At 42.6% G+C, this 17,917-nt stretch overlaps 1 protein-coding gene across 1 annotated transcript in view; it reads left to right on the forward strand.

Moving 5' to 3' along the window:
* The window catches only part of ATP13A4 (ATPase 13A4), a 112,830-nt gene extending 97,662 nt beyond the window's left edge, over positions 1–15,168 (forward strand). Inside the window, exons 23-27 of the mRNA XM_043593294.1 lie at positions 152–323; positions 1,320–1,513; positions 2,882–2,970; positions 6,332–6,412; positions 11,619–15,168. Of these exons, the coding sequence (XP_043449229.1) occupies positions 152–323; positions 1,320–1,513; positions 2,882–2,970; positions 6,332–6,412; positions 11,619–11,831 (749 nt within the window). The 3' untranslated portion in view covers positions 11,832–15,168. The remainder of the gene's footprint in view (positions 1–151; positions 324–1,319; positions 1,514–2,881; positions 2,971–6,331; positions 6,413–11,618) is intronic.
* The last annotated feature ends 2,749 nt before the right edge of the window (positions 15,169–17,917 follow it).

The following is a 17,917-nucleotide window of genomic DNA, read 5'->3' on the forward strand; positions in this document are numbered from 1 at the left end:
CATTCATTTATTTTGTTCCCTCAAAACCCTGATGTACTCCAGTTTGTCAGTTTCCTTGGCTGTGTGGGCCCAAGAATTTACACTGTTCTTCTGATGAAGAATACAGTATTTTCCTTCTCTCACAAGCGTAACACTTGAATTTATTTTGTAGTGAATTTGAATGGTGCCTACCCCAAGCTGGTGCCCTTCAGGCCTGCAGGACGGCTGATCTCCCCACCTCTGCTGCTCTCTGTGATTCTCAACATTCTTCTCAGCTTAGCCATGCACATTGTGGGCTTCATTCTGGTTCAGAGGCAGCCTTGGTATTCCATGGAGATGCACAGGTACTATCACAGCTCTGATGCCGGCTTCTCACATCCTAATTTCTATCAAACACGGTCTGGCCCTTATGACAAGAAGCAAAGGGTTCTTCATTCTTCTGGAGGCGTTGGCTTTCTTTCAAGTCCCTTGGGGAATTTTCCAGTGATCTTCTCTCCTCTGTAGCACAGTTTGAGGATGTTATCCATTGGCACTTACTTTTGCCTGTCTTGTGTGATAATGATCCATGACCTTCTTTTACACCTAGGGTGACCATGCGTTATAATTTGCCCAGGCAGCCCCAGTTTGAGCCTGATATCCCAGTGAAATTTTTTAAATTAATTAATCGTTGAAGTATGTTTGGCATACAATGTTGCATTAATAACAAGTTATCAATTCGACCATTCTATACACCATTCCTTGCTTACCATGATATGTGGTGCCCATCTGTCACCATATATTAATATGCTATTTTTGATTACAGCTCCTATGCTGTAATTTGCATCCTCATAACATTCATTTTATAACTGGAAGTTTGGACCTCTGAATCCCCTTTATCTATTTTTCCCACCCCTTCCACGCATGTCTCCTCTGGCAACTACCGGTTTTGCTGATGCTACTAGTCTTTTCCTTTCACATTCAAATATGCTCCTGTTGGATGATAAATTATATGGTCACCCTATTTATCAATATTCAAAGATCTTAAGCCACAAGAGGAAAAACTCATGGCTTACTCATCTTTTTCCCACATAACCTTACTACACATGAAGGGTACCCAAATTATTGAATAAATAACTTGTCTATCTATCTATCTATCTACCTATCATCTATCTATCTTTTATCTATTCATCTATCCAAAATATAGATCTATCTGTGTTGGTTTCTTTCCCCTTATTTCTCAGTATATTCTTTCCCAAAGTGTAGGTAATTACAAAAGCACTGAGGGCATGGAATCCTGTAGTTACCAGTGCTCCATAAAGACCTGTCATCTTCGTTCATTACCTTTTTTGTTTCTTTTTTAGTGCCTGCACAGTGCAAAATGAAAGCATCTCAAAGTTAACCATTTCTCCCACTGCTCCAGAAAAAATTGGAAGTAATGGTGCCTTCACAAGCTTCGAAAACACTACCATATGGTTCTTGGGAACAATCAACTGTATCATCGTGGCTCTTATTTTCTCTAAAGGAAAACCATTTAGGCAGCCCATATATAAAAATTGTGAGTAGCGTTGTACCAGATCAGAGGTGATGGGTCATCAGAAGGAACAGACATGCCCAGGTCACTCGGGGAGCAGCAGCGGAGTTGATGCTTATCTGGAGCCCTTGACTTTATACTCCAGGGCTCTATAAACACATTTGGCAGCCTCATTCTTTGCTCCTTTCCTCAAAGCTGCATTAAATTCTAGGGCTTCTTCCTCTACCTCTTTCCTTCACCGGAAGTTTGTCTCCAGGTGTCCTTTCATGGCACCACTGTAAATTGGGACGAGTCATTTATTTCCTCACGTGTCAGTACTTGTCGGAATTCATCTGGGAGGAGGTGGAGAGAGAGAAGTGTCACAACACTCAGTTGGAACATGTCTCCTGCCATGAAGACAATGGTTAAGATGGCATTGTGTGGTTGGCAGCCTGGGAGGGGGTCCAGCCTGAAGGAACCTGGCTATGGTAATTGTGGAGGCTCTTGGCCAAAGTACATGCTACCTCCTTACATTCTGGACTGGAGTGCGGTGTGTGTTAGGAGAAGTGGGTGACCTGGTTACCCTGTGGAACATTCATTTGTATACATCCCTACCTCTCAAATTGGGAACATTTAATTAATTAATTATTTAGTTAATTATTTTTACCTTTACTTATTTATTGAGAGAGAGAGAGAGAGAGAGAGAGGGAGAGCATGAGCACTGGAGGAGCAGAGAGAGAGAGCGAGAGAGAGAATCCCAAGCAGGCTCCGTGCTGTCAGTGCAGAGCCTGATGTGGGGCTCGAACCCATGAACTATGAAATCGTGATCTGAGGCGAAATCAAGAGTTGGATGCTTTAACAACTGAGCCACCCAGGCACCCCTAATTGGGAAAATTTAGAAGCATAAGTTGAAGGATCAATGTCCTCATAAGAATTAGTTTATTTAGAGAAAATTATTTTGCCTTTCTCCTTCTTGGGATGAGAAAGCAGTCAAATGCTTACCTCTACATTACTGCAATTTAAATATTTGTTTATTTACAGCCTTCTTTTTTTTCCAGAATAGAATTTGAAGCAGGGGATTTGCATAAAAAGCCTTGGATACTTAACTGTCTTCAAGGCATTTTTTGAAAATACTTTAGGTCAAAATTGCTCTCTCTATATTTCCCACTTTTATTAATTGAAACTTACAACATGCATGTGAAAATTTCCATCTGCTTCAAGGACATGCATAGAAATTGTGGAGGTGAGACCCATTGCATAGAAATGAGTACTTTCCATTTATTATGCTGTGTTTGGATGTAGGAATCAAGTAAGCTTAATCAGTGTTAATCTAGAATATGTCTGTCAATAGATGTGAAACTCCGTATATACTCCAATTTCTCTAAATGATAGCCTGTGTTCTTATTTCCTCAGATATGTTTGTCCTTGTGCTGGTCATACAGCTGGGTGTGTGTCTATTCATTCTATTTGCTGATATTCCAGAATTATACAGGCGTTTGGATGTAAGTCTTATCTCTGGGCTATGATGATGGTTTACTGTTATAGAATACCCTGACTGCAAGAAGCAGGTCACGGTGGCAATTGACATGGACTCGTGACACTGATTATCCTTTTGGAATAGTAGAGTTAAAAAAGAATACTACATTTGTTTGTATTTTTTTTTAAATTTAAGCCAGCCAGGAAATAAGATTCTGTCTAGTCTTGATTTCAAATATTTCAGAAGCATTGACCATTTTTCTTTTAAAAGATCCCTGTAAGAATGGAAAAATCTATATACATACACTGTTTCAAGCGTAAGAAATTTTTTTCCCCTAAGCGCTTCTGTTTTGAAGCTGTTGAAAACAGTTTGCCTATAACACTTTTTCTGTTAATTCTCAAATCTGTACTTACATCTTAAAAAAAAAAATCTCTATAATAAAGATGTGTTTGTATGTTCATACTTAATGTCTGCAAAACTTGTTTGCAAAGAGCCATAACTTACCTCATGAACTCTCTTAGAGTGTGTAATTTTGAGGCAAATATCAAAATCTATGAGACAATTTTTACATATACAAGCTAGGGGAAATGTGTATTTCAATTCCTTTAACCTATACTTTTGAATTAGAAGTTTATTATTACCAAATGTCCTTTAGACCAATAAATAGAATACAGAAGAGATGGTAAAAGGGAATGGACTTTTTTTACTTAGTGCTACGTGAGCCTGCCTGCCCACCTCTCCAACTCAAACACACGTGTCATGAAGGCCAAGGTCCTATCTTATTCAGTTTCATATTACCAGTGCCTAACATAACCCATGGCACGTAAGGGCAGTAAATGACTGATCCTTGTAGATCAGGTTCCTAAATGGAGATGAGCACTGGAAGCTCACAGTTCATTGCAAACCAGCAAAACCTTCACCAACCCTTCTTGACATGTGACATACAAACTCATGTCTACATTCGGTTTTCCTCGTGATAATTGTATCACTGTGGTTAACAGTGTAATTGCCACTATTGTTAAATATGTTCATGAATTTGAGTAAGCAGTCATGGAGATAGTCTTTGGCTGCTAGACTTCTAAGTGAGTTAAAACTTCTTAATCCTGCAGAAGTTAGGGTTAAGATATGTTGGGTTTAGTCACACTCTTTAAGAGGAAAGAGTCTTACAGAGAGGCTGATTCCTCTGGTACAACAAAATAGGGAGCCTATTTAGTTTTGGGGGGACCTGTGTGGGGTCATTGCCAACATGACTGCCAAGGAGTCTGCAGAGAATTATTGCTCACCCTAAAAATAATTATTTTTCTTCTTATTACATAAAATTGTGGGTACATTCTAGAAAATGTGAATATGCAGGCAGAGAAAATTATAACAGTATTCACTCTATCCTTCCATCTTTGAAACTTTGTATATTATAAAAGTGCATTGACTGATTTATCCAGTTTACTTTAAATGGAATCATGCTGTTTTGTAATCTAGTTATTGCTCACTTTAAAAAATTGCATTTTTTTTTTAAAAATAGAGATACATTCACAACGTTTAATATTCAAAAGTTAAAAAGTTCTGTCCTCTCATCCTTTTTCCCCTGCTACCAGGTCTCCTCGCTGGAGGCTACTGATGACAACACTTTATTTTATACACTTTTATTTTTATACACATATTTTATACATATGCCTACACACACACAGACACATATATATATTTCCTTTTAAAAATTTTTTTAAATGTTTATGCATTTTTTGATAGAGACAGAGCGTGAGTGGGTGAGGGGCAGAGAAAGAGGGAAACACAGAATCCGAAGCAGGCTCCAGGCTCTGAACTGACAGACATAGCCTGATGCAAGGCTCAAACTCACGGACCGTGAGATCATGACCTGAGCCGAAGTCGGATGCCCAACCGACTGAGCCATCCAGGCGCCCCATATATATATTTCTTATATGTGTATTCTGCCACATTCTTACACAAATAGCAGACTATTAAATTTGTCCAGGTCTTCTGAGCTGAAGATGGCAAAATGAGATGAGATGTGTGAGCAAGCTATGGAGGAAATGCCTGTAGGGGCAAAAAGACGAGGAAGCCCAAAGAGAAGGGGAGGGTGGCACCTTATGATGTAGGTCTGACCCCCATGAAGGAGTGACGGAAGGAGGGCCAGAGGGGTAGGGTTTCAGATTGCAGTGCAGTTCTAAGAAAGCCCGGCCACAGTTGCCCATCACAGGTATCTAGTATCTTATAAGAATGAGTGTGATTAGAAGACCTGCCATCCTCAGGTATTAGCTATGAGCAACTCATGAGGAGTGTGGGCTCAGGGTAGATGTGGTGGGAGATTCCAAGGGTAGCACTGGAGCACCTGCTACTTACTCTCCTGGCAGGAGACCCTCATGGGGCATGCCCATGGCTGCCCCGACCACACACGGTTCCGCACCACGATCTTTCATGTTACTGTGTATTTTGGTAATTGTCCCACGACAGTACATAGAGCTTCCTCATTCCTCTTTTTACGTTAATATATTGTTTCAATATGCATATAGGTACCATAATTTATACGCAGCCCCGTTGATAGACATTAGGTTGCTTCCAATGTTTTGCTATTCCAAACAAAGCTGCAATAAAATAACTTTATACATATACCATTTCAGGCATGTACAAGTCTGTCTCTAGGATAAACTCCCGGAAATGGTTTTCCACTTTTAATTTTAATGGCATTGCCCTCCATAGAGTTGTACCAGTTTATAATCCCCCCAGTGTAGAAGGCAGTATATGAGACAGTGCCGGGTACAGCAGTGTGCACTTGGTGTCATTTCATCCATCCATCCATTCATTTATCTAGCCAGACATCCATTCCCATCCAGCTCCACTTGCCCCACTGGTGAGTACCCTTGTCATGGCACCATCTGTGCAGCTGTGCACACAGCCCTGAGGGTAAAGCCCTGGCTCGGGGCTGCAAAGCAGGGCTCAGCTGAGGGGAGATGTGGCACCAGAGAGACAAGGGCCACACTGCCCCTGTCACATTCGACTTGTGTATCATCAGAGCCTCCTGGGAATAGAGCCACATTCCTGTATTCCCTCGTAAAAGCGAGCAACACAAGCAAACAAAAACACTTTTATCAAATTTGTCAAATTTTGATCGAATTGATTTGGGGAAATTGAGAAATTACAGGGGCACCAAAAAATAAAAAGGAGAAGAAAGAAAGATAAAAGAACAAAAGCAGCAATCATAGTTTCTGTTATTTTGTGTGTGCCTCTAATATGCATACATGTAATGTCTACATGTAAGCATGTCTATTACACACGTGATTTATAACCTATGAAAATGTACACTGTGAATGTGTGAAAAGCTTTCTGACATTTATTTGTCTTCAAACTAACAGTGATTCTCCATCTCCCACCAGCTTCTCTGCACTCCTCTTCTGTGGAGGGTTTACATCATCATTATGCTCAGCTCCAACTTCATTGTGTCCCTTGTGGTGGAGGTAAGTGCCCTCCGGCTTCTGATCACTGTGGGTAGGGATGGACGGGGCATTCTCTGGGAGTCTGAAAAAAGGAACAGCCTTAGAGGATAAGAGTCAGCAGTCCAAGAGGTTCCCTGCCCTGGTGACATGAGCAATGGTGCTTTCCTCTAGTGAGCTCCAAACAAGGTGTTAATTTTCTCGTCTACATGGTGGACCTGGAGAGGATGGGATTATGATGTCTAAGGACCTGTTCGTTTCTAAAATCCACAAGTAGAGAACTGACTCAATTCGTTTTTTTGAAATTACGTATGATTCACATACTACAAAATTCGCCTTCTTAAAAAGTGTGCAGCTCACTGAGTTGTGCAACCATCACCACTAATTCCAGAACATTCTCATCACCCCAGAAGAAATCCTGTACCCATTAGCAGTCGTTCCTCATTCCCCCTTCCCCCTTCTTCACCCCTTGGCAACCACTAATTTACTTTCGGTCTCCACGCATTTACCTATCAGGACAGTTCACATAAAGGGAATCATAGAATATGTGGCCTTTTATGTCTGGCTTCTTTCACTTAACAACGTCTATTTCTTTTACTTTACACATGGGAAATAAGATTCATAGTGAGCTTTTCTTAGATTGGATTCTTCATCTCCCATTTACTCCATTTCCTCAGTGAAATGAGTTCGTGGTCTCCTTTCTTTGGCTATGTGGTTCACTCTCCTCCTTCAGCGCTGTTATTTAGACCAAAGCTTCATTCTTCAAAGCCTCCTGGAGAACAGGGGTCACTCCTAGAAAAGACATCTGTGTCAAAGGGGAGGTGAGCATCAGATTCCATCTGTCCCTAATCTGGGCGGCAATGTTTCCAGTGGCAAACACAGCCTTATGCCAGTGAGGGGGGAATCCCTGGAACCTGACTTCTCTGTAGCACCTTCCTTAACAGGCAGGGCAAAAACCACACAGGAGCCAGTGGCAGAAAAGAACATAGAATTAAGGTACTAGAGCCTCTCTCTGTGTGCATATCCAGGGCTTCTCAAACTTGAGTGGGCATCAGAGTCACCTGGAGGGTTTATTAAAACCCAGGTTGCCCAGCCCTTCCCCTAGCATTTCCGATTCAAAGGTCTAGAATAGGCACAAGTGTTTGTCAGGTGATTCTGATACTGCTGGTGGAGGGACCACACTGTGAAGTACCGTGCTAACCCGTATGGTCTCCAAAGCCACCAAATTAATAAGAGAGGATCGCATGAGTGTCCTCATACCCAGCTGCAGAAGGATGAACCTTGCCCTTTAAAGGATAATCTTGTGTTCGTACCTTGTCCCTGTCAGTGATCACATTATTTCCTCTGCCTGGTATAGCTTCCCCCAATATCTCCTTATGGGAATGCTATTCCATGCTCTATGGCACAGCAGTAGTAGTATCGTCTTCATGAATCTTTCCCAAAGCCTGGATGGGTGAGTCAGTGGTTTAAACAGTCAAGATATTTATTGTCTCACTTAACTGGAAGATTCGAGGTAAGTGGCCATAGAGTTGGTTCAGCAACTCAGTGGTGTCATTGGGGATCATCAATCTTTCTCTCTTCTGCCTCCCCATCTTTAGATACGGGCCTTTCATGTTTGCATGTATTGCTTATGGTGTCCAGATAGCTGCCACATAGCTGGGCATTATCTGTGTTTTGATGCAGGGAAAAAAAAAAAATGGAAGGAGAGGCACCAGCAAGCTTTTTTCCCCTTAAGTATGAAACTTTTCTAAGGAAACAAAGTCATTTTCTATAGCCACCCTGCAGACTTCCTCTTATGCCTCATTGGTCAGAACTGTGTCTTATTGTCATCCTGAGGAGAAAAGGATTCTGGGAAAGTGGATCTATGCCAAACATTAGACAGATTTGCTGAGATTGTGTGTGAGTTTTTTCCTCTTAGGTGGGCAGGAAAAAGTTGGGAGGATTGTGCTATAGGTAATGGAGCAACAAAGTCTCCCATAATCCTCTAGCAGGAAGCCATTCGAATGTCACCATGTTTGCAGTTAAAAGAAAGCATAAGCCGGAAGTAGTTCACCTGGGTTGGAATCCTTTCTTGCCGCCTGACTCTGGGCAGCACTTGCAACTCCGCTTCTCTATGTCTCCATTTTCTCATCTGAAACGCCATGAATATAAGGGTACCTAACCTTACAGGGTTACTGTGAGCATGAAAGGTGAACACAGAAAAGCATGTAGTAAATGTTTGATAAACATAAACTATTATCATTATGTTATCTCTTGTGATACTTAGCATTTCTTAGTTTGTATCTATCAGTCATGCAGGCTTTCATTTGTTCATTCACTCCACAAACATTTGTTGACCCTGTGCCATGACCTAGGGTGCAATTCGAGGCAGATCCTGATGATGGAGGGGTGCTGCTCACAGTCTACAGCAAGCAAGAGGACCAGTGCTACAGTTATTTGTGTGTAGATTGTGTAAACGGCGCTGGCAAGAACTCATCTCAGTATCTACAGTGTCTAAAACCCTGCTTTATTCTAATAGAAGCTGGGTAAAGCTTTGTTCAATTATTAAATGTTAAGAAGTGACGCTGCTCGCCTCCAGCAGATGGAGAGGATAATTTGACACTCATGAAAGATTAAGTTTCTCCTTTGTTTCTCGAGTCCACTGAGAAATGGAGACCTGCGTAGATGTTCAGTGGGGGTTCCCAGCAGCTTTCACACTGAGAAATGATGCTGTGGGGTCCTAGCTCTCACCCCCAGGCTCCTGCATGGCAGTCTTCACTTATTCGAAGTTACCTTCTGCTGTCAGTAGGCATTCAGGAACAAACCAAAGCCATTTGAGTCTGTGGTTGAAGGAAGTTGTAATGGAGAATTACAGGCACTAAGATTTCATGCCCTATGAGGTGAGCAGAGTAGATAAAGACCCCAGGCTATCACGGATGCAGCAAGATGTTTTCCTCACATAGCTCTAGGTATATCTGACAGGAGATACTAAAGATTGGTGGCCAGCCTGTGACAAAGATGGTCCAGAGAGGTTTCAAGGGACAGGCATGGGGGATGACTGGCCTCCTGTTGCACAGTTCCAAATATTTCCTGGTCTGCTGAGAGGACTAAGCCTATCCCTAATCTTAGAGCAGTTTTGAATGGGATCTGATCCTCACCTTGCTTTCTCATGATCTAACCTCCAACTGAAAGGCATAGGAGCTAATCTGGATAGCTTTAATTCTTCTCGTTTTTATCACTTATGTGTTTGTGTATATATGTGTGTGTATGTATGTATGTATGTGTGAATTATTTTAGTAGCCAATCTGAAGAGCTTGTGTGGTGAAGTTTTTGTTTGTTTGTTTTATGCTTTTTGTTTTGTTTTGTTTTGTTTTGTTTTGTTTTAGAAATCATATTTCTTCAAGGGTTTCCTTTTGTTTCTAGTTCTACATTTAATTTATAATGTAGAGTGACAGAACAGGTTACTTCTCGGTCCTTCAGTTTCCCAATCCAGACCAGCAAAGTGAGACAGGCCATTATACTTCTAGAATTGTGATAACACTCAAGGCATGTCTTATAGCACTAAAGTCTCTGTGTGTGTGTCTGTATGTGTGTTTGGTTTTGTTTCATTTTGTTTGTTTGTTTTTTTGTTTAAAACCTGGTAAGATATCCTAGAGGTAAGTTAGACTTTAAGACCAGTAATTGGATACCTATGATCCTGCCCTATTCCAGCTCGATGGAGAACTACTGTTCTCTTTTTAATTAAGAAGGACGAAACAAAAAACAAAAAAGCAACCTGCTGTGGGAAAGTAATAATTTGTGGGGCTGAGTACAAAATGAAAAAGTAGAATAAGTCTGGCTAGGTGAGCCCTGAAGTTTACAAGATGCTCTTGAGATGGCTGTGTGGGTCTTTAACAGCCTGCTAACAGATGATCCATTTTTTGAGGCAGAAAGATTCAGACTAGCTGTTCTCTGTTATTTCCATTGGCAATGGGACTCCAATATCAAAGATGGGTGGAATTTAGGAAAACTACTACCCTGGCAAAGGTGCTTGTAGAATCCCACAGAATTGATTCTTCTAGTCTAGCAAAGATACCACTGATAGACACCAAAATGAGTTCTCATTCTGTGGGACAGCAGGCTTCTCATATTTTTTGTTTTTCTCAAGATAACTTCTAAGATGGTTAACTTTTATGACTTACGATAAAAATGAAAAAATAACACAATAACCTCTTATACACTCTGTATTATGTTATAACTTGAGATCTGTTTGAGGCTCAGTCTAACTCATGAAATAAAATGGCAGTCCAAAATGTTTCCAAAGAGACATGTCTTCTGTAATCTTAGAAAAATGCATTGTAGTGAAATACTTGTAGATGAAAGAGGCCACAGTGAATAGGGCCACAGTACATAGCTTATTGTCTTATTTATTTATTAAAAAAATGTTTTTTGATGTTTATTTATTTTTGAAGGAGAGGGAGACAGAGCATGAGGGAGGAGGGGCAGAGAAAGACAGAGACACAGAATCTGAAGCAAGCTCCAGGCTTCGAGCTGTCAGCACAGAGCTCAAACCCATAAACCACAAGATCATGACCTGAGCCAAAGTAGGAAGCTTAACTGACTAAGCCACCCAGATGCCCCCATAGCTATTTGTTAAGTAAATAATTCATAAAGGTGGTAGAGGGAGGCATCTATACCATGCCCTGCCCTACATTGTAAGGAGAGTTACACAAAGAAGGAATTATTATTTCTAATCACTGAAGCTCAGATAAGGTAACTGATTTGTCCATAGTAGATGTCAGAGCTGGAACTTGAATCCAGATCTGTCCAGGTGTAAGACTGTGGCCCACATTCCAATTTATTGACCTGTATTCGGGACTATGCAGTCCTATGGCAGGGCACACCAAAGCCACGTCTTTCTATAAGGTAATTCCATGGGGTGTGGTAGGGAGTGGACTGCAGAATTTGAAGGAATTTAAATTTAATTTATATATGAGATTCAAAAGGAATTTCATCCTCGAGGCAGACTACTTCAAGCTATGTTTCCAGATTCTTAAAACTGGGAACTCTCTCTTTTCCCAGAAGAGTTCCTTGAGTGGAAAAGCTTGAGAGGCTGAGACCTATCTCATGAAACCACATTGGATTTGTTCGTACAGGCCTCAAGTTTTTTGTCAAGCTGGATCTAAGCAGCTAATGTGGTAGCTCCTCCGTAGGGTCTATGGAGGACCATAGCCAACCTCTGGTTGTAAAGAAGAACTCTCTTATTTTGCAGGAGGCCATTATTGAAAACCGAGCCCTGTGGACAACATTCAAAAGGTGTTTTGGCTATCAATCAAAAAGCCAGTATCGGATATGGCAGAGGGCCGTGGCAGATGACCCCAGCTGGCCCCCGCTAAACCAAACGTCCTACTCTGACATGCCAGAGTGTGGCAGGGGGGTGTCTTACAGCAATCCGGTGTTTGAGAGCAATGAGGAACAACTCTGAAGCCAAAGTGATCTCTAAGGTGATAAAGCATAGAAACAATGACAAAAGGGACCAGTTCAGTAATTTTCAAACAATGGGACTCTTACAAAATCAGCTGGAGTTTTTGGAATAAAAAAAACTATCCAATCATGATCGCAAATTCAAGTTTACCTGATAAAATACTTTCTACAGAGCAGAACACTGCCCCCAGAAGAGTGCCTTCCTCTTGATTCTGAAAGTATTGATGGTGTTGGTGAATCAAGAGTGAGCCAACGATGGCAATCAGCCCAGAGACTGGGAGGCTAAAGGACAAGGAGAGTATATAATCTCTTTTCTTAGGTAACATTTTTTAAATGAATTGAGAGAAAGTAGCACTGTGTGTAGCCATAGAAATGTAACATGTGAAAGATCACCTTTGAATTCTTATTTTATTGATGGAAAAACAAGTGCATGAGAGCCATTATACCAGTCCTCACTGTCTGGTTTCCTTTCCTGCATAGTACTTTCAGAGTTGAGACATTTTCTTCTGCTTCTGGCCTTCTCCTACATATTTGGAAGGATGGGCTAAGCTCATGCTTCAGTAACAAACAAGTCCCTTGTCTCAATGGCTTAACACACAAGAGCTTCTTTCGTGGTCCAGGTGACTCTGTAGACTAGCTCTCCTCAGTGGTGACTGCTTCAATCTGTTGGCTCCACCGGCTGAAAACGAGTACTCCACGTTCACTATGATGGGAAAGGAAGAGACTGGAGAAGGCACAAAGGCTTTTCACTGCCTCACCCAAAAAGTGGAACGCCTCTCTTCCACTACTCACATCTCATTAATCAAGGGTTTGGCAAAGGAACCGGGAAGTACAGTCTCCTGTGTTTAGGGCTGGTTTCATGGGCACATGACCTGTGCAGTCACCTGGGGCCCCATGCTTAGAAGGGCCCCACATTTGGTTTAATGCTTTGCTGCTGCCATCTCGAAATTCTTAATTTTTGATGCTCTTTGATACATGCTACTTTAGTTTCTCTCCCAGGAACCCGAGCTGGACCAACTACATAATTTGTGGGGCTGAGTACAAAATGGAAATTATTTTTGAGAAAAATTAGTCTTGTACCACAACATTATATGTTATCAATTGATGTAAGTGCTTATGCAATCTACACATTTCTTAAGTTTGAAAAGGCTTCAATTTTCAGGAAACAGAAATTGCCCTTATTTTATCACTATTACAATTTTGTTATCTCGGATTCATTTAGCATAGAAAACATCCAGATTTCTGTTAGCTCAGCAGACAACTCTGAGTTTTAGGAAAACATCCACAGATAGTATTTTAAAGCAAAAGCAAAATTTTCATTACAAACCTCAAATCCTAGGTGAAGGTTCTGGACAGGGGGTGTGTCCCAAGCTGGCTTTTCTCCTTATCAATAGCATCTGCAAGCATTGCCTTCCCTGGCTGAATTCCGGAGCATGGCTGGAGGCTCTGTGGCTGCAGATAATTCTGGAAACACAGTGTTTCTCAGCCGTGAAAGTATCTTGTTGCTTCTGGTTTTAAAATAGGGTGTGAAGAATCATGTAAATAGGCTGCAGAATCATTGTCTTCCTTGGTACAGAAAGAAATGTTTCCTTTTACAAAGTTAGCCACAGCAGAGATATGGTAGCTCTGAATGTCTTTTTCTAAAACTCGTAGTTTTCTCATTTTTCAACAGGGCAAGCTGGAGATGGTCTACAACCTAGTCCTGGGCAAGGGCATTCCCACCTAGAAGATCCCCTTACCAGGTGCTGTCACCTCTCTTGTCTCATTTGCATTGCACGATTCACTCAGACTCAGGCAAGGAAAGGCTTATCATCCACTTTTACACGTGAGGAAACTGAGATTCAGAGTAAGGAGAGCAGACCCAGGCCTTAGACACAGATCTTCTGAGCAAACCTTCTGTTGTTTCCCAATACCTCCTAATTACAAAGCTCCAGCAGGGCTGGGTGTTTGGGGTGATCTCACAGTCAAACAAAGAATAGGTTTCTTATTCACCAGGTGGAAGGAAGCAACCTTTTGCTAATACCAGGGCCTAATGTTCAAATGAATGCCAGGCACCCTGCCAAGCTTGGGCTAGAGGCAGGTTAAAAACAAAACTAAACTAAAACCAATGAGTGTCTGTCTTTCTGAGACTCTGAGTTGCTCTTACCTTGGTCCTAAGTTCCATCCTCAGTGATTCAACAAGACCGGCAGGAAAACAGAGAGGGAAAACTCCATTTCCTCACCAGCCAAACAGCCCTAAAATCTTTGTCAAAAGAGTCTTATTCTGAAGACTGTACTTGAAGTTAACTGTAACTGAGAGGTAGTGAGAAAATGCTTTACTTGAAAAAATGGGGTTGGGGGGTATTGTCAAGGGATGTGAGAGTTGTTTTCAAATACTTGAAGGGTTCCTGTGGGAGAGAAGGCTCCCACCTGTGCCTGGTGGCATGCTCAGTGTGTAAAGGGCACAGTGGGAATGGCTTTAGGCTGACACGAAGACCACTGCCCCAACAGCTCAAACAGCAGTGGAAGCTGGTGACCCATGAGGTGTGTGCCCCATGACATTGGCAATACAAGGGGATATTCAGAGGCCAATTAGAGGTGGAAGTCAACTCTCCGATGGAATTCAATTACCTGCCAGATCCTTTTCAGACTTGATTCGCACATGTCTCAATCTTATGCTGTGATGTGAACCCTTGCTGTCACTGCCCACATAGAATATCAGGCTGCCTATTGTGGGGAGATGGGCTGGGGAGGACAGGTTTATAGCCCTGTGAGGTCCCGCAGTCAAATGGGCTTGACTGCTCTGTACTTTGGAAGGTGGCTTTGGTTGGGGATAAGATTCTAGAATACAGGTACCCACTGATGGGTCCTGACCACCAAACTGACAGCTGGGACATACTTCTGATGTGTGTGTTTTCATAGAAAGAGCTGCTTGAAAAAATTCAGTAAAAAAAATATGGGAGAGTGTGCCAAACCTGGGGTCAGAGTACCTGCGCCTGATACGCTTGTCTGACCAGGACTTGGAGGAGAAAAGAACACAGTCATCTGATCCACATCATTTAAAAGGTCCGCTGTATGTTCACTCCAAGGTACGCAGCTCTGACACACAGAGAGGAACTCTGGCTCTGGGTTCTTCTCACTAAACACGTAATGATCTGAGAATGGAAAGAGGTCTGTGCCATCTGCATCCTCTGAGCTCATAGAAGGGTGCGTGTGCACACTTGCAGATGCAATGACTAGAAAAGCAAGTATTTATTCAGAGTCCTGTATTTAGTTTATGCTGTAATAAGTAATTCTGTGCAAAAGAGGCAAGCATAATCTGTAATTCTTGTGTTATAAAATCAACCTTTTTCCCTTTCTTCAGTGGGTCTTTCACTGTGGCTAATACTCCAGGAATGTGGAATCAAAATCACATCTTTACAAAGTTTTAGACATTTCCTAATGCTGTAGACACCATTATTCTCCGCTTGGTAACAGGGCACTACCGTCTACAAAAACTTTTGCACTCATTCTCTTGTTTAAGTCTCATGACAATCTAAAGAGGAAGGCAGGGCAAGGATTACTATCCTCTTTCTTTTGATGAGGTAACAGACCCTTCAAAAGTCTCAGTAACTTGTACAAGGGCATGTAGGAGCTGGAGCTGCGTTCAGATGCAGGACTTCTGCCAATGAGTTCTCTGCTCTGTCACTCTCCCATGTTTCTCCTGGATAAAATCTTTGTAGCATTGAAGAACAAGAAGGCAATCAAGGCAAGGTAACCATCCAGTGGACTGCCGTGACAAGTGTAATTGCTTCTAGAAAGAGATTTTAGTTCTCATAGAAGTTCTCTTGAATTTGATCATCAGTCACAGAAGGTCAACTCCCATTGCTGAGGAGTAAAATCCAATAACCAGAGCCCTACAGCCTATTTTGCGGGAGCATATATAGCTCTGGTTTGTGATTTTGGTCTCCAAAAGCAGAAACTTATATCTTTGCTTGAATTTTGCTCGGCCTCCACTTTGTCCAGCATTTTCGAGTCATATGGACTCTGTCTTGGCTTTAGGCTAACCTCCCTTACGCCAGTCGGTAGCTCATTATTGCCAGCACTCGGTAACTCACTCACTCCAGGCATACAGGGACTTTCCCAACTCGATACCTTTGCTCATGCTGCTTTGTCTTTGGGGGCATTGATAATTCTTACTCTCATCCCCACATACCCAAATACCACCCATTCTCAAGACCCAGTTAGAATGCCACCTGGTCTGCAAGCCAGAAGGGAGATGTCTTCTGTCTACACACTGCTCGCACTCCTCAAATATCTCCTTTGTGTGGCAGGCACCTCTTTTGATCATGCATAATGGTCCTGTGCCATTTTGGATTCCTCCAACTCCCACCCAACTCCACTTTAACTAGAGTGCGCATTCTCTGAGGGTAGGGACCAAGCCTGATTCTTCTCATCTGCCTACTCGGCACCTAGCACAGGGCAGTGGTTGGGGCTCGGCAAGCAGCTGTGGCATGATTGAATAAAAAATATAAACACTAGGACATTTTGTTGATTTATTTTTCCTGCTTTGTGAACGTCTGCTTTCCATGCAGTACAAAGGAGCTGAACTAAAACAATAGGACTGTGAATAAAAACACAAAGTGCAAAGTATAGTGATTCCAACATGGAAGCTTCATCAGTCCAGCTGCCCATTTACATGGCAGAGTGCGGAGGTATGCTGTGGAGTTAGATGGGTTAGGCATGTGTTGCAAAGACACTCTCAATGTGTAGGGGACCCAAGGAGTGAATTTGTGTGCAGGGACAAAAGCTCTCTCAGGGATATGCTCAACCCAAGGGGAGGGAAAACTGGGGCAGTGCACTTTGTTTAAAAACCAAGGGACAAGGTTTTGGAGGACAAGGGAAGTTTGAGTACGACTGGGTGTGTATTCTCTCTGTTTTCTGGTTTCACCCTAACTTTCAGAACTTTTGCAAGGACTTGGGAAGCTGTGATGGAGAGAGAGGGGGTGCAGAGAGGGAGAGAGAGAAAGAGAGGAAGAGCTAAACCGTCTTGTGTTCTGTGTGTCACAGTGCAATAAAAGGCGGATGGAGAGAATCCTGACAGTGTCGTGGCTGTGGGAGCATAGATGCATGTTGCTAATGGCTGATCGTATCATGCTCAGATACATAGGTAACAGGTAACATGGACAGTCTGAGCATGTCTCCAAATGGCTAAAGGAGATAGAAAGTGCCTGAAGGGGATGAAGAATGGACAAGTGACACAGAGTGGCCATGCGGTCACAGAAGTCTGGGGACCCTGGCAACCAATCTCAGGGTCAGACAAGGCCCACAGAAGCCTCGGGCAGGAGCAGAGATCATCTCAGAGTGGTGACCTGTGGTACCTAGAGCCAAGCCTGGTGGCAGGAGGGGAGAGCATGCTGTGAGTAGGAGCCCTGCAAGCAGCATCACTTGCAGAGGGCTTCTGTGGAAATTCTTAATGATTCAGGAGGGACTTCAGAGTGGTAGGCCATCTGGGATCCAGGTTGTTCCAGGTTTATGTAACCAGAAAACATAACTTATAAAGATAGGAAAGATTCCTCCCCCCTAGGTGAATGCCTATTTAGAAGTCCATACAGGAACATGTAGGAGGGATACACTCTGACAAAGCTCCACAGAGCCCTAAAGCCACTCTGTCCCTGGCCTGCGTAGGGACAGAACAAAGCACAAGAGGAGGTGACTGCACAACTGGCTGGATCCTGTGGTCTGAAAGCTGAGCCAATTCTGTCCTCACCTAACCCAAGGCTAGCCCTGAGAATTTGATGAACTTGACAGTCTTAAGAATCAAGCCACCATCCATGACTAATTGGAAACCGGTTTGATTTGAGGCTAATTTTGTAGGTTTGGATCCTCCCTAAATGGATCCCAGAAACTGATTTGGTCTGGATGCCAAGAGTCGTAGTTGGGAAAGGCCAAATCTTTGTGTATCCACCCACAGCTCAGCCTAGCACAGTGGGGAAAGTTCACAAGTGTCCCAGAGAAGAGTGGGGTGGCTCCAGCCAGCAGGAGTCTGGGCGTGCACCTGGGGCTGGGGTAAGGGCAGAGCTGGCTTTGTTGGCACAGCAGTCGTGCCAGCTGAAGTCATTGGCTCTT

Source organism: Prionailurus bengalensis, chromosome C2 (genome assembly GCF_016509475.1).
Source record: "Prionailurus bengalensis isolate Pbe53 chromosome C2, Fcat_Pben_1.1_paternal_pri, whole genome shotgun sequence".
Classification (NCBI taxonomy): domain Eukaryota; kingdom Metazoa; phylum Chordata; class Mammalia; order Carnivora; family Felidae; genus Prionailurus; species Prionailurus bengalensis.